Raw genomic sequence first — 14,500 nt, forward strand, 5'->3', positions numbered from 1 at the left:
GAAGCACCATGCACTTCACGTACACACACACTGGATAGTTATGAGGAGCAGACGATGGCAGATACAGGGTTGACTGACTATGAACAAAGTAACACCCAGGCACAGGACAATGCTATTCGTCCAAAAGGGCAACTACTCAAAGTAGGAACAAAATACATGCCAGAAGGGACCAGTGTGTGGAGGGATGCCAGCATTATGTGGAGAGCAGGAAAGGCCACTGGTTAATACAAACATTGGCTAAACGTGCAGGGTGAAGGACAGCAGACCAGATCTATCGATTGGCAAACCGAGGTAAAGATGTGGAAACTCAGGAAGTGTAGTATGAGTTCTGATAGTGGATCTGAAAGTGGTCGTGATCCTAGAAAAAAAAAGTCATGGACATGCAAACAGGGTTCTGCTTACATGGGACAAAGATCATATAGTAGCAATCCAGAAAGGGAGAGGAATGTGAGTAGAGTCCGTAGCTTAACAAGAACGATGACTAGATAGCAAGCTAAAGAATCTCAATAAGAGTAGAAGTTCTTAAGACAGAGATTCTAGTAGTTGCTAATAAATTGGAAAATAAGCTGATAAAGGAACCAAATGGAAAGAGTTAGAAAGTTGGAGGGAATTTGGGGTACATTCTGAAATACCTGAGAGGACAACCAGCTTTATCTCTCAGATGATTCTGTATAGAACAGATACTCCCAGATGGCACGTAAAAGGCTAAAGCGAGACTAGTAGCCTGAGGCTTCGAAGAGCTACTCTGAGATTAGGATGTCAGAGTGGACTCGCCTACTGCGGGGTAAGTGAGTTTGAAGATTTTTTTTTAGCTATTTTGGCATCCTATGCTGGGAGTGCAAATCAATTGATATAAAGGCTGTGTTTTTACAGCGGGGAGAAGTTTCATAAGGAAGTTCTTTTTGAAACCACCCAAAGAAGCCGGGGATATAGAAGGAAAGCTATGGAAGTTGAACAAGTGTGTTTATGGATTGAATGATGCATGAAGAGCTTGGTATTTTTACATGAGGTCTGTCCTGTTGAAAACAGGTTGCATTCAGTTAAAGGCAGATCCCACGGTGTTCTACTGGTGCCATAAGGAGAAACTAGCAGGAATCTTTATCATGTATGTTGATGATTTCCTGTGGGGAGAATGTGTAGAATCGAGGGTAACTGAGAAGATAAAGAAGGAATTCAAGGTCAGAATTCAGGCTTCAGGAGCCTTTAAATAGATAGGTTTAGACATTAACAGAGCAAGTTAGGAGTGACATTGAATCAATAATCTTATCTAGAAAATGTTAATCATATCCCAATAACTCTGATTAGATCCTCCTCCAGTGAAGGAAGAAATGGAACAGTTGAGAAGTCTGGGCAGTTGAACTGGTTGTGCGATCAAACCAGGCCTGATGCTCATGATGATGTGCTGGAGCTGAGTACCATGATGAAACATGCTACAGTTGAGGAAGTGCTGAGAGCAAATAAAACACGAGCAATATTAAATTCTGAGAGATGTGTGCTCAAGTTTCCAGCCTTAGGTGATCCAGAAGATGTGAGTTTGGTCATTTTTAGCGATGTTCCACATGCCAATCTTCCAGATAGGTACTCTAGCACAGCAGGATTTATCATATTCTTGGTGGGAAAGAATGATAAATGTTGCCCACTGACTTGGGAGGCCAAAAAAATAAAAAGGGTGGTGAAAAGCACCTTCGCTGCTGAAACACTGGCCTTAGTAGAAGTATTAGATACGGGGGTTTACTTACACAATATACTGACAGGTATATCATATATAATGGGCAATGCGAGAAAAGTTTACCCATGGAATGTTATGTGAATAACCGGTCTCTGTGGGATAACGTTCATTCCATGAAAAGTGTCACTGAAAAAAGGCTAAGAATAGACCTGGCCAGCATAAAAGAAATGTTAGAGAGAAGAGAGACCTCTAAGATATAATGGATTGACACAAGTCAACAACTTTCAGACTGTTTTACAAAAAAGTGCCTGCTCTAAGAAATTATTAAATGTATTGGAAGAGGGGTGTCTTCTGTTATAATGTTATAACAAAATGTTTTGTTTTATAATTGTTTACATATATATATAGGTAAAGGAAATAGGGGAACTAATGATGTGGAAATACATGACATTATTTCCTTCTGTTTGTTTCAAAAATATTCTTTAATGTTTTTCAAAGTTTTAATTTAGAAAAGAGGGGAATATGTCAATGTATAAATAATCACACTGAATGGAAGTCACCTTGTTAAAAATGACAATTACTAGTTAAGCAGGTGATGGGCATTAAGATAAAAGCAAAAAACTGCAGATGCTGGAAATCCAAAACAAAAATAAAAATACCTGGAAAAACTCAGCAGGTCTGGCAGTATCTGCGGAAGGGAACACAGTTAACGTTTCGAGTCCGAATGACTCTTCAACAGAACTAAGTAAAAATAGAAAAGAGGTGAAATATAAGCTGGTTTAAGGGAGGGGAGGGTAGAGCTGGATAGAGGGCCAGTGATAGGTGGAGATAGACAAAAGGACAAAGAGGTGTTGAAGGTGGTGATATTATCTAAGGAATGTGCTAATTAAGAGAAAGCAGGACAAGCAAGGTACAGATAGCCCTGGTGGGGGTGGGGTGGGGGGAATCAAAATAGACTAAAAGGTAGAGATAAAACAATGGATGGAAATGTATTTAAAAATAATGGAAATAGGTAGGAAAAGAAAAATCTATATAAATTATTGAAAAAAAAAGAGGGGGATTGGAAAGGGGGTGGGGATGGAGCAGAGAGTTCATGACCTAAAATTGTTGAACTCAATATTCAGTCCGGAAGGCTGTAAAGTGCCTAGTCGGAAGATGAGGTGCTGTTCCTCCAGTTTGCGTTGAGCTTCACTGGAGCAATGCAGCAGGCCAAGGACAGACATGTGGACATGAGAGCAAGGTGGAGTGTTGAAATGGCAAGCGACAGGGGGGTCTGGGTCATGCTTGTGGACAGGTGATGGGCATTGACTATCCCATATAAACAGAATAAAAAGATACAGCTGGAACTCTGTGCAGAACCTACTGGGAAGTCAGTAGCACTTGAAAATAAACCAGCTTGAACCAAAAGACCAGCCTGGATTAATTCTTCCACCACAACCTCTTATTATGATTGACATTGCCGATTTAAGACAGAGATGAGGAGAAATCTTTTCTGAGGGTTGAGAGCCTTTAGATAAAGGGAAATTTGGAGCTGAGGTTACAATCAAATCAGCCATAGTCTTATTGAATGTTTGCGTGAATATCTTTCGCTGTTAGTTCCTTTAATCATTAGGTTTTGAATTGGTTCATCAGCTGTCCTGAAAACAAGTCATGTGGCAATTTGTTATTCAGAGAAGCACTTTGTTAAAAAGGGATCTTCATGTGCCTACTTCTGGGGAAATAAAATTTCAACATGATTTCCATCAAGTGATCTTAATTCACCTTTGATCCTCTAAGCTGTTGTACTGTTGAACATCTTGCTGTTATTTTCTACATCAACATCATACCAGCTCTCTCTTCTTGCTCTGACCACTATTTTGACATTTTAAGAGTTCAGAACACCTTATCTAACAGAAATTCAGGAGACCCTTCAACCTCTTGAGCTGCCTGTGTCCTAAATCTCCCGTGTTTCACTAACCAGTTAGATCATGGCTGATATGTATCTTAACTCCACCTGCTTGCCTTCATTCCATAACATTTAATACCCTTAATGATCAAAAAATCTATCAATCTCCATTTTGAAATTATAAACTGAACCCCAACATCCACAGCATTTTTGTGGGAGAGAGTTCCAGGTTTGCCCTATACTGAAGAAGCGCTTCCTGCTATACCCCCTTATTCTGGACACCCACACAAAAGGAAATCATTTCTCACTATCTACCCTATTGAATCCCTTAATCTTATTTTCTCCCCTGCCCTCCCGCTTAATCACTAGAAACAAGTGAACCAACCTGTTTTCATAATTTAACTGTTTTTAGCCCCAGTAACTTTCTGGTGAACCTGTTCTACACCGCCTCCAGGGCCTGAGGTGCCCAGAGCTGGCCGAGAGTTACTGAAAATCATGATAACAGACACAATGGCAATCTCAGCCACGTCGACCCTCAAATCCTCCTTAACCAACTTCTGGGGCTAGTGCCAAAATTGGGAGAGCTGTCTCACAGACTGGTCAAGTACCAGCCTGACATTGTCACCCTTACGGAATCATACCTTACAGATAATGTCCCAGACATCACCATCCCTGGTTATGTCCTGTCCCACTGGCGGGACAGACCCAGCAGAGGTGGCAGCACAGTGGTATACAGTCGGGAGGGATTTGCCCTTGGGGTCCTCAACATCGACTCCGGACCCCATGAAGTCTCATGACATCAGGTCAAAAATGTGCAAGGAAACCCCCTTCTGATTACCATGTTTCACCCTCCCTCAGCTGATGAATCAGTGCTCCTCCATCTTGAACAACATTTGGAGGAAGCACTGAGGGTGACAAGGGTGTAGAACGTACTCTGTGGGGGGGACTTCAATGTCCATCACCAAAAGTGGCTCAGTAGCACCAATACTAACTGAGCTGGCCAAGTCCTAAAGGGCATAGCTGCTAGACTGGGTCTGCAGCAGGTGGTGAGGGAACCAACGAGGGGGAAAAACATACTTGACCTCATCCTCACCAACCTGCCTGCCACAGATGCAGCTGTCCATGACAGGATCAGTAGGAGTGACCACCGCACCTTCGTGTGTAGACAAAGTCCTACCTTCACATTGAGGATACCCTCTATTGTGCTGTGTGGCATTATCATCATGATAAATGGGATAAATTTCAAACAAATTTAACAACTCAGAACTAGGCATCCATGAGGCACTGTGGGCCAGTATCAGCAGCAGAATTGTACTCAAACACAATCTGTAACCTCATGGCCCAGCATATCCTCCACTCTACCATTACCATTAAGCCAGGGAAGCAACACTGAAGAGTGCAGGAGGATATGCCAGGAGCAGCACCAGGCATACCTAAAAATGAGGTGTCAACCTGGTGAAGCTACAACACAAGGATTACTTATGTGCCAATTAGCATAGGCAGCACGTGATAGACAGAGCTAAGTGATTCCACAACGCTCTGCAGTCCTGCCACATCCAATCTTGAATGACGGTGGACTATTAAACAACTCAATGGAGGAGGGGGCTCCACAAATATCCCCATCCTCAATGATGGAGGAGCCCAGCACATCAGTGCAAAAAATAAGGCTGAAGCATTTGCTACAATCCTCAGCCAGTCGAGTAGATGATCCATCTACTATAACTGCTGAGTGGATGACCCATCTCCAGCATCACAGATGCCAGTCTTCAGCCAATTCAATTCACTCCATGTGACATCAAGAAATGGCTGAAGGCACTGGATACTGCAAAGGCTATGGGCCCTGACAAGATTCCGGCAATTGTACTGAAGACTTGTGCTCCAGAACCTGCCGCGCCCCTAGCCAAGCTGTTCCAGTACAGCTACATCACTGGCATCCACCCGGCTATGTGGAAAATTGCCCAAGCATATCCTGTACACACAAAGCAGAACAAATCCAACCCGGCCAATTACAGTCCCATCAATCTACTTTCGATCATCAGTAAAGTAATGGAAGGGGTCATCAACAGTGCTATCAAATCGCACTTGCTTAGCAATAATCTGCTCTCTGATGCCCAGTTTGGGTTTCTGCCAGGGGCCACTCAGCTCCTGACCTCATTACAGCCTTGGTTTAAACATGGACAAAAGAGCTGAACTCCCAAGGTGAGGTGAGATTTACTGCCCTTGACATCCAAGGCCGCATTTGACCGAGTGTGGCATCAAGGAGCCCTAGCAAAACTGGAATCGATGGGAATCAGGGGGAATACTCTCTACTGGTTGGAGTCATACCTAGCACAAAGGAAGATGGTTGCGGTTGTTGAGGTCAGTCATCTCAGCTCCAGGACATCACTGCAGGAGTTCCTCAGGGTAGTGTCCTCAGCCCAAACATCTTCAGCTGCTTCATCAATGACCTTCTTTCCATCATAAGGTCAGAAGTGGGGATGTTCGCTGATGATTGCCCAATGTTCAGCACCATTTGTAACTCCTCAGGTTCTGAAACAGTCCATGTCCAAATGCAGCAAGACCTGGACAATATCCAGGCTTGGGCTGACAAATGGCAAGTAACGTTCGCACCGCACAACTGTCAGGCAATGACCATCTCCAACAAGAGGGAATCTAACCATCGCCCCATGACATTCAATGGCATTACCACCACTGAATCCCCCACTATCAACATCCTGGGGGGTTACCATTGACCAGAGACTGAACTGGACTAGCCATATAAGTAAGCACTGCCTACAAGAGCAAGCCACAGGTAGGAATCCTGTTGACGAGGAACTCAGCACCTGACTTCTCAAAGCCTGTCCACTATCTACAAGGCACAAGTCAGGAGTGTGATGGAATACTTTCCACTCGCCTGGATGAGTGCAGCCCCAACTACACTCAAGAAGCTCGACACCATTCAGGACAAAGCAGCCCTGCTTGATTGGCACCACATCCACAAACATTCACTCCCTGCACCACCGACGCAGAGTAGCAGCAGTGTGTACCATCTACAAGATGCACTGCAGGAATTCACCAAGGCTCCTTAAACAGCACCTGTCAAACCCACAACCACTACTATCTAGAAGGACAAGGGCAGCAGATAGATGGGAACACCACCACCTGGAAGTTCCCCTCCAAGTCACTCATCATCCTGACTTGGAAATATATCGCCGTTCCTTAACTGTCGCTGGGTCAAAATCCTCGAACTACCCCCCCCAACCCCCAAGTAGTGCCGTGGGTGTACCTACAGCACATGGACTGCAGTGTTTACGGAGGCACTACCACCTTCTCAAAGGCAACTAGGGATAGGTGACAAATGATGGCCTGGCCAGCGAAGTCCACATCCTAAGAGCAAAGAAAAAAAAATTTGTTCAAAATAGTACACACAGCTACTTAACATCTGGTTGAGAGGGCAAACATGGTTTAACACCATGTATGAAAGATGGCTCCTCTGACAGTGCAGCTCTCCAGCACCACACACGGAGTGTCAGCCTGAATTTGGTATTCAAGTCTCTAGTGGGGCTTGAACCCATGACTGAGGTGAGAGTGTTACCTGAGGCCTGTTTAACATCTCTGATGTTAACCGTGAATTTTTGTGGGGATGGGGGGGTGGTGGGCAGGGGGCAGTGGTGGTGCGACTTGTGTTGAATAGTTGAGTGAAATGACCCCTCCTCCCCATTCTGTGATTTATTCCTTTAGCATTCACATACCCTTCAGAAAATTTGGCGCTAAACCCTTCAGCGCAAGTGCTAACAAAGCTCTAGGAAAAAACTTTTGCAGAGAACTATTTAGAATTTTGCCTCAGTGACCTAAATGACTCCTTGATGTTCAAAAACAAAACACGATTCAGCTTATTCTTGGTTTAAGAATGGACACTGGGCCCACTTGTATTTTGAAAAGTAAACACAAATAAAATTTATTTATAAAAAAACTTATTTGTAAACATAAAAGATGTAAGTAATTGCTCATCCAAGGTTGAAGGGACAGGTACATGCTTGCCAAGCCTACGGCCATACTAGTCTGAAAACGCCCGATCTCGTCTGATCTCGGAAGCTAAGCAGCCTCAGGCCTGGTTAGTACTTGGATGGGAGACTGCCTGGGAATACCAGGTGCAGTAGGCTTTAAGCTTGGCCTAAATAGCCAAGTGGTTATGGTACTGGGCTTGTAACCCCATGATCAAGAGTTCAAATCTCACAATGGCAAACTATGAAACAATGTAACTTCATCTGAAACAGATGGAAACGTGTTTGTACTCGAAAGAGTTACATGCTTGCCAATCCCCATCTAACCAACCCCTAGCTGGACCACAGCTGTCGATCAGTTTAATCGGCCTGTACAACACTCGCTGATTCAGCTGCAACCTGCCTTGTGACATCAGCCCCATTATCAAAGGAGCGATTAGGCTTTGAAGCTCACTGCTCACCTTCACAGTCTCTCCTGTTTTTGTGATTTCAGCTGAAGCTTTCATTTCAGGCTAGGTGACCCAGATGGCACAAGGTATTTTTAGAAAATTGAGCTTTTCTGTCACGACCTTGATCCTTCTTCACTTGCTCAAGGCAATGGAGAAGGTACAAAGAAAAATTACAAGGATGGTACTAGAATGGAGAGGTTATAATTAGTTATCAGGAGAGTGAGCCGGCAGAAACTCTGTTCTCTAAGAAGCGGAGCTGAGGGATGACCTGACGGAGGATTTCACTATTTTGACTCCTGGCCAGCCCCTACATTCTACCCTGTGTAACTTTGAGGTCATCCAAAAGCATCAAGTCTTGTTTACCCATCATCCCCATGCTTGCTGACCTACATTGGCTCCTGCTTGAGCAATGCTTCGATTTCTAAATTCTCATCCTTGTTTTCAAATCCCTCCATGGCCCATTCCCCCACCTCCCCCTTCCCTATCTGTCTTCTCCAGCCCTCTAACCCTCAGACATCTGTGCTCCTCTAATTCTGGCTTCTTGAATACTCCCGATTTTAATCTTTCCACCATGGGCAGCTGTGCATTCAGCTAGGCCCTAACTCTGAAATTACCTCCCTAAATCTCACGCTTCTTCACCTCTCCTCATTCCTTAAAATGTTCCTTAAAGTGACAACTTTGACCAAGCTCTTGGTCATCTTCCTTAATCTTCTCGGTGTCATATTTGGTTTGAAAGTGTTCCTATGAAGCACTTGGGTTGTTTTGTTAAAGGTGCTATACAAATATAAGTTTTTGTTGCCTTCAATGAGATGTTTTATAGGATGGATGTATAGAAGATATTTCCACTTGTGGGCTAGGGGCCATAAAAATAAGATAGTCACTAATAAATCCAAAGAGGAATTCGGGAGAAATTTGTTTACCCAGAGAGTGATGAAACATGGAACCCTCTATCGGATGAATGATGCAGTTGCATTTGTGAGGAAGCTAGATAAATGCATGAGCAAAAAAGAAATAGAAAGTTGTCCTGACAGGATAAGGTGATGCAGGGTGGGAGGAAGCTGATGTGGAGTATAAACACCAGCATGGACCAGTTGGGCTGAATGGCCTGTTTCTGTGCTGTAAAATCCAGTGCTTTAGAATGCTTTGCAGGTCATGTGTTACATTATTAAACCAGATTTTCTAAGTGGCTACAGTGGCATATTGGAAATAAGCTTAGTTTATGAAAATGATGAGGTTTTATTTCCTTGTTGGGGGCTATTTCGGAGCTGTCAACCTCTTCATTTAAAGTATTTTCGCTTGCCAAGTATGAAAGACAGGTTTTGTATTCAAATTGATTCTTCTTAAAAAAGCAACCAGCAAAATGCTCTAAGATCATAAAGGACTTTAATGGAAAAGAGAGAGACTCTGGTTTATCCAGCCTGTTCCTCACTGTATGTGCGCTCGCTCTGTTATACTCATAGCCAGTTGAAGAGAGGAACCAGAGCCAGTCTTTACTTTGGGCAGATTTATTCACAAAGTGAAACATTACAGTTATATATCTTCTGACCCCAGTCTATTTCTGTGTCACTGTGTCTCTTCATATCTGTGCTCAAGTAACCATCCAATCAATGCCCTCCACCTGTATGTACTTAACCTCAATTTTTCTAATTCTTTCACTGGAAGTGAGTGTCACTGGCAAGGTCAGGATTTGTTACCCATCCCTAATTGCCCTTGAGAAGGTGGTGGTGAGCTGCTACCTTGAACTGCTGCAGTCCATGTGGTGCAGGTAAATCCACAGTGTTGTTAGGCAGGGAGTTCCAGGATTTTGATACAGTTAACACTCTCCGTGTCTTCGATGGAATGGCACCCAATCTCTTACCCCTTGCATGTTTCCGATATGTGGATGATATGTTTGCTAAATTTAAATCTACAGCTGCATATAATCATTTCCTTATATCTTAATGGGCTCCATCCTTCACACAAACTCACCTTTGAAAAGGGGCAGTCAAATTAACTCCATTTCCTTGATGTAGTCTTTGAGAAATCTGCCAGTGGGTTCTCTACCACCATCTATCGCAAGCCTACATTCACTGGTCGATATACACGTTGGGGGAATCTTACATTTCCATGTGCTAGAAGATTGATCTTATCAGCAACTTGCAAATAGGGTCCGAGCTATTTGCTCACCATGCAAGCTTGATGCTGAAATAGGGGCATCAAAGACATCCTGCGGGATAATGGCAACCCTGATCAGATCATTTCGCGCTGTATGTTGCACAATCTCATGAACGGGCCTAAGGCTGTCACTTTTGGCCCTGAAAGGTGCCCAGTCTACCTCAGATTGCCCTGGAAGGTCACCTCAAAGTATCTCAAATTTGAGCAGCAGGTGAAGCTAGCTGTTTCACGCTGCTGCTATACAGTAGCGACACATTTGCCACTAACAGGATGCTGCCATCAAGCCAAAGAAACCTTCTGCCTCTCCCACAAATGAGTAATGTGGTGTATGAATTGCAGTGCCAGTGTGAGGCTAGGTATGTAGGCTATATCGTATCAAACAGCATGTCCTAGCCGCTGCTCACTATGGACAAGACACAGACCGTACCCAACTAACCCGTGCTTGCAAAACTCAAAACAGTGTCTGACATTGGATGTGATTCTGCGATTGGATAACGTTTGCTCAATAATCCTCCGTGTACTAAGAATTATGCTGATGACCAATTTAAGGTCGTCTGTCGAGCTCACAGTGTGACTTAAAGCTACATATATTAATATAAGGGCTTTGTTCTTTGCAGACAGAGTGTATACGCCTATTGTGCCTGTTTCAGCTAAATGAAATGGGTGACAGCCATTTGCAGGGCAATGCCTTGACCAATCGGGGTCAAGCTGCCTGGTTTAAATTTCAAACAATGCTTGACAGTTAACTGTCAGTCATCATCACCAGTGCATTCTCCATGGCAATGTGTCTACAAGTCCATTTGCCACCCAATCAGCACACACTTCTCATTCAGTATAAATTGTTGTTTTCCCCTTGTCAAGTGTCCTGATGAGTGCATGACGAAAAGCTTCGACCTGTCTCTTTTTTCACCAATGCTCACCAGTCCCATCAAAATCATGTGGTGATCTGGGAAAGGGGAAACATCAGGTAACGACCTGGGTTTGGTGGGGGTGGGTGGGAAGACATGGAGGGAGGGAAAGAAATCTGGGAAATTGCGTTCTGATTCCACTAGCCACGAAACTAGCCCAGGAGACAACAACCTGTAGAGTGAACTCAATTCCATGCAGAAATGGATCCAGCTCTCATATGACTAACAAACGTTCAGTTCAATATCCCTGTTTAAAAAAAGTATACAGGATCCTTGAGTAAAGAAGATTAAGGGTGATCTAATTGCTTTGTTTAATATAATAGAATTGCGAGGGTAAATAGAAACTGTTTCTTCTGGTGGGTAATTCAGAATAATGTGGTAACAGCACGTTACCAACAACAACAATAACTTGCATTTATATATACAGTTTGGCCTCCTTACCTAAGGAAGGATGTACTTGCCATCGAGGGAGTGCAATGGACGCTTACCAGACTGATCCTTGGGATGGTGGGATTGTCTTAGGAGAGACTGAGGAAACTAGGCCTGTATTCTCTAGAGTTGTGAAAAATGAGAGGCGACCTCATTGAAACTTGCAAAATTCTTATAGGGCTCAACAGGATAGATGTGGATAGGCTGGTAAGTCTAGGACCAGGGGGCACAGTCTCAGAAAAAGGGCCAGGCCATTTAGGACCGAGATAAGGATGAAGCTCTTTACTCAGAGGGTGGTGAATCTTTGGAATTCTCTACCCTAGAGGGCTGTTGAAGCTCAATCATTCAGCATGTTCAAGGCAGAAATTGCTAGATTTCTGGAAACTAATGACGTCAAGGGATACGAGTATGTGAATTCGGAGGAGGAGGTCATTTGGCCCTTCAAGCCTGCTCCACTATTCAACAAGATCATGGCTGATATTATGGCATGGCCGATGGTAAATGCTGAGTTGTTCAAATCCCAAATGGAAACTTGAAATAACTGCCGCAACTTGTTTTGCAGTTTGTATAAATTTTGAGATTTGTGCCTTGAATTCAGTACTATTAAAATCACCAAGTCTTATAGGTTTTTTACAGAACGAGATTAAAACATTTATTAATCGAATAAATGACTGTAAATACATACATAGATTTACAAGTTACTACTATGATAACTTCTAAATCTCCTACTTAATCTGACTCTCAGTTACACCTCCATTAAGGCAACAGTAAATCACACCGATTCTAAAAGACCCAGGCAAAGTGACACAATACCCTGAACCAGTCGAGTTCAAAGTGAATTTTCTTAATTTCAGTTCTTTGAAAACAGCTTGAGGCATAGATGCTGACACTTGTTAGATCTTAATGCCTCCCTTTATACACAGCCTTCGTTCCTCTATACGTATTTTCCCCTTTGAATGCAAATTCCCATTGTTTCACTATGTCTTTGAACTTTAGCTTTTCAATAAAAATCTCTCATAGCACTAAGTTTTACCAGTAATCTTTAAGAAAAATAAACACACTGTTTCTAAACTTCACCTGGCTGGGTGACACATTTCACCCCTCCTTTGAAAACAATCCAGCCTGGTTTATTTAAAAATGCAAATGTCCTTTTACACCTTGCATTCTAAACTTCCCCCATGTTTACCAGGTTTACATCAAAGCCTTCAGACCATCTGCCTTTAATCCAATTAAGTCTTAGTCTTACACACGCGCACACACACCACTATTATACAATTGTGTTGAGAATTATTATATCTTCTGGATACTGATTTGAATGTGACCACATTCCTGCCTACCCCGATAACCTTTCACGCTGTTGCTTGTCAAGAATCTATCTACCTCTGCTTTAAAAATGTTTAAAGACTGTTTCCACTGCCTTTTGAGGAAGAGTATTCCAAAGATACACAACCCTCAGAGAGAAAACAAATTCCTTCACCTCTGTCTGACCTCTTATTTTTAAACAGTGGCACTTAGTACTAGATCCAGAGGGAACACCCTCTCCACATGATCTTGTATGTTTCAATCAAGTTATGGGGATATAGGGACAGTGGGGGAAAATAGTATAGAGATAGATGATCAGCCATGTTCTTGTTGAATGGTGGAGCAGGCTTAATGGGCTGATTGGTCTACTGCTGCTCCTATGTTCCTATGTCAGAAGGGTGCCGAGGAGAGTTCCTAGAATGACTCTAGGGATGGGGGAATTCAGTTACCTGGAGAGATTGCAGAAGCTGGGATTGTTCTCCTTCAAACATAAAAGTTGAGGAGATTTAAGAAGAGGTGAGGGATTTTGGTGAGATTAAATAAGCAGAAACTGTTTCCACTGCCAGGTGAGTCGGTAACCAGAGGAGACAGATTTAGGATAATGAGCAAAAGAAGCAGAGGGAGGAAATTTGAATTTTTTTTATGTAGCTTGTTATGATCAGGAATGCGCTGCCTCAAATAGGTTTCAGAGTAACATTTAAAAAGGAATTGACTAAATACTTAATCAAAGAGAAAACATTTTTGTGTTTGAGGGGAAAACCGTAGGAGAATGAGAATAAACTGGATAATTGCACAGAGCTGGCATAGGTACAATGAGTCAAATGGCCTCCTCCATCTGTTGTGCGATTCCACAATTACAGATTTCGTTGAGGACCTTTCAACTACTTTGGTAATTGTAACGCTCCACAACTCTCACCTGTTTTTTTTTAATATATTGAATTTGACTCTCAGGTGCTGAAATGCATTCCGAAGGCCAACATCCTTGCTTGTGCTCCATCCAACAGTGCCACAGACCTGCTGTGTCAGAGAATCCAGAACCATATAGAGAAAAGGTACATTTACCGTCTTAATGCCGTGAGCCGGACCTGGGACACCATCCCCCAGGATGTACAGGTAACTCTCCCCTTCTACGTGTCACTCCTCGGCCTGAGTTTCCACTTGTGGAAAAAATCCAAAACTTGGGTCTAAAGTATAAGATAGTTACTAATAAATCCAATCAGGAATTCAGGAGAAACTTCTTTACCCAGACAGTGGTTAGAATGTGGGACTCACTACCACAGTGAGGTGAACAGATATATTTATGAATTATGAACACAGGACTTAGGACCAGGAGTAGGCCACTCAGCTCCTCAAACCTGATCTGCCATTCATTAAGATCATGGCTTATCTGATTGTAACTAGCTTTACTCCATACATAACCCCGTGCTGTACCTGTCCTGGGAGTGTTTGATGGAGGCAGTGTAGAGGGAGCTTTACTCCATACATAACCCCATGCTGTACCTGTCCTGGGAGCATTTGATGGGGGCAGCGTAGAGGGAGCTTTACTCTGTATCTAACCCCGTGCTGTACCTGTCCTGGGAGCATATGATGGGGGCAGTGTAGAGGGAGCTTTACTCTGTATCTAACCCTGTGCTGTACCTGCCCTGGGAGTGTTTGATGGGGGCAGTGTAGGGAGAGTTTTTTTTCTGTGTCTAAGCTGTCTGAAGTTTTGAGGTAATTTG

The 14,500-nt window shown here is 43.2% G+C and overlaps 1 protein-coding gene and 1 non-coding gene across 6 annotated transcripts in view; both read left to right on the forward strand.

Moving 5' to 3' along the window:
* LOC121281880 (putative helicase MOV-10) overlaps positions 1-14,500 on the forward strand; it is a 72,483-nt gene that overhangs the window by 34,992 nt on the left and 22,991 nt on the right. For 4 of the 5 annotated variants that reach the window (XM_041194986.1, XM_041194984.1, XM_041194985.1 and 1 more), the window contains one exon: positions 13,731-13,892. The exons of the other annotated variant lie outside the window; for it this stretch is intronic. In XM_041194986.1, coding sequence (XP_041050920.1) covers positions 13,731-13,892 — 162 coding nt within the window. The remainder of the gene's footprint in view (positions 1-13,730; positions 13,893-14,500) is intronic. 5 annotated transcript variants of the gene reach the window in all.
* Positions 7,578-7,696, forward strand: LOC121282677. The gene has a single exon (XR_005944107.1). It is a non-coding gene; the product is annotated as a 5S ribosomal RNA (ribosomal RNA).

This window comes from Carcharodon carcharias, chromosome 9 (assembly GCF_017639515.1).
Source record: "Carcharodon carcharias isolate sCarCar2 chromosome 9, sCarCar2.pri, whole genome shotgun sequence".
NCBI lineage: Eukaryota > Metazoa > Chordata > Chondrichthyes > Lamniformes > Lamnidae > Carcharodon > Carcharodon carcharias.